The sequence below is a fragment of the Amphimedon queenslandica genome, unplaced genomic scaffold, assembly GCF_000090795.2.
Source record: "Amphimedon queenslandica unplaced genomic scaffold, v1.1 AMPQUscaffold_5618_Cont22415, whole genome shotgun sequence".
Taxonomy (NCBI): domain Eukaryota; kingdom Metazoa; phylum Porifera; class Demospongiae; order Haplosclerida; family Niphatidae; genus Amphimedon; species Amphimedon queenslandica.
The window spans coordinates 1-1,710 of NW_003554082.1; the positions used below are offsets into that span (position 1 = coordinate 1).

Below are 1,710 nucleotides of genomic sequence, written 5' to 3' on the forward strand. Positions count from 1 at the left end.
CGTACAAATTATCGTATTCCTCCATTGTTATGGGTGTGTGGACTCCGCCCAGACAAGAGACATCCAGATTATGATTACCTACATTAAAATACACAATTAAATGAATTTTTTGTTCATTTCAGACCTTTGGTTGATCATAACAATGAGAAAACGTAACAAAATTATCGTATTCCTCCATTGTTATGGGTGTGTGGACTCCGCCCAGACACGAGACATCCAGATTATGATTACCTACATTAAAATACACAATTAAATGAATTTTTTGAATTTGTCAGACCTTTAGTTGATCATAACAATGAGAAAACATAACAAAATTATCGTATTTCTCCATTGTTATGGGTGTGTGGACTCCGCCCAGACAAGAGACATTCAGATTATGATTACCTACATTAAAATACACAATTAAATGAATTTTTTGAATTTGTCAGACCTTTAGTTGATCATAACAATGAGAAAACGTACCAAAATTATCGTATTCCTCCATTGTTATGGGTGTGTGGACTCCGCCCAGACAAGAGACATTCAGATTATGATTACCTACAATAAAATACACAATTAAATGAATTTTTTGTTCATTTCAGACCTTTGGTTGATCATAACAATGAGAAAACGTAACAAAATTATCGTATTCCTCCATTGTTATGGGTGTGTGGACTCCGCCCAGACAAGAGACATCCAGATTATGATTACCTACAATAAAATACACAATTAAATGAATTTTTTGTTCATTTCAGACCTTTGGTTGATCATAACAATGAGAAAACGTAACAAAATTATCGTATTCCTCCATTGTTATGGGTGTGTGGACTCCGCCCAGACAAGAGACATTCAGATTATGATTACCTACAATAAAATACACAATTAAATGAATTTTTTGTTCATTTCAGACCTTTGGTTGATCATAACAATGAGAAAACGTAACAAAATTATCGTATTCCTCCATTGTTATGGGTGTGTGGACTCCGCCCAGACAAGAGACATTCAGATTATGATTACCTACATTAAAATACACAATTAAATGAATTTTTTGAATTTGTCAGACCTTTGGTTGATCATAACAATGAGAAAACATAACAAAATTATCGTATTCCTCCATTGTTATGGGTGTGTGGACTCCGCCCAGACAAGAGACATCCAGATTATGATTACCTACAATAAAATACACAATTAAATGAATTTTTTGTTCATTTCAGACCTTTGGTTGATCATAACAATGAGAAAACGTAACAAAATTATCGTATTTCTCCATTGTTATGGGTGTGTGGACTCCGCCCAGACAAGAGACATCCAGATTATGATTACCTACATTAAAATACACAATTTAATGAATTTTTTGTTCATTTCAGACCTTTGGTTGATCATAACAATGAGAAAACGTAACAAAATTATCGTATTCCTCCATTGTTATGGGTGTGTGGACTCCGCCCAGACAAGAGACATTCAGATTATGATTACCTACATTAAAATACACAATTTAATGAATTTTTTGTTCATTTCAGACCTTTGGTTGATCATAACAATGAGAAAACGTACCAAAATTATCGTATTTCTCCATTGTTATGGGTGTGTGGACTCCGCCCAGACACGAGACATCCAGATTATGATTACCTACATTAAAATACACAATTAAATGAATTTTTTGAATTTGTCAGACCTTTAGTTGATCATAACAATGAGAAAACGTACCAAAATTATCGTATTTCTCCATTG

At 33.5% G+C, this 1,710-nt stretch overlaps 1 protein-coding gene across 1 annotated transcript; it reads right to left on the reverse strand.

Annotated features, from left to right (window-relative positions):
* Positions 1-11: 11 nt before the first annotated feature.
* LOC109592321 (uncharacterized) lies at positions 12-1,703 on the reverse strand. Its single transcript, XM_020007799.1, has 12 exons — positions 1,687-1,703; positions 1,534-1,608; positions 1,381-1,455; positions 1,228-1,302; positions 1,075-1,149; positions 922-996; positions 769-843; positions 616-690; positions 463-537; positions 310-384; positions 125-231; positions 12-78 (listed from the first exon to the last, which is right to left on the reverse strand). Exons 2-12 carry the CDS (start codon positions 1,553-1,555, stop codon positions 28-30), a joined length of 780 nt encoding a protein of 259 aa, XP_019863358.1. The 5' UTR covers positions 1,556-1,608; positions 1,687-1,703; the 3' UTR covers positions 12-27.
* Between the last annotated feature and the right edge of the window lie 7 nt (positions 1,704-1,710).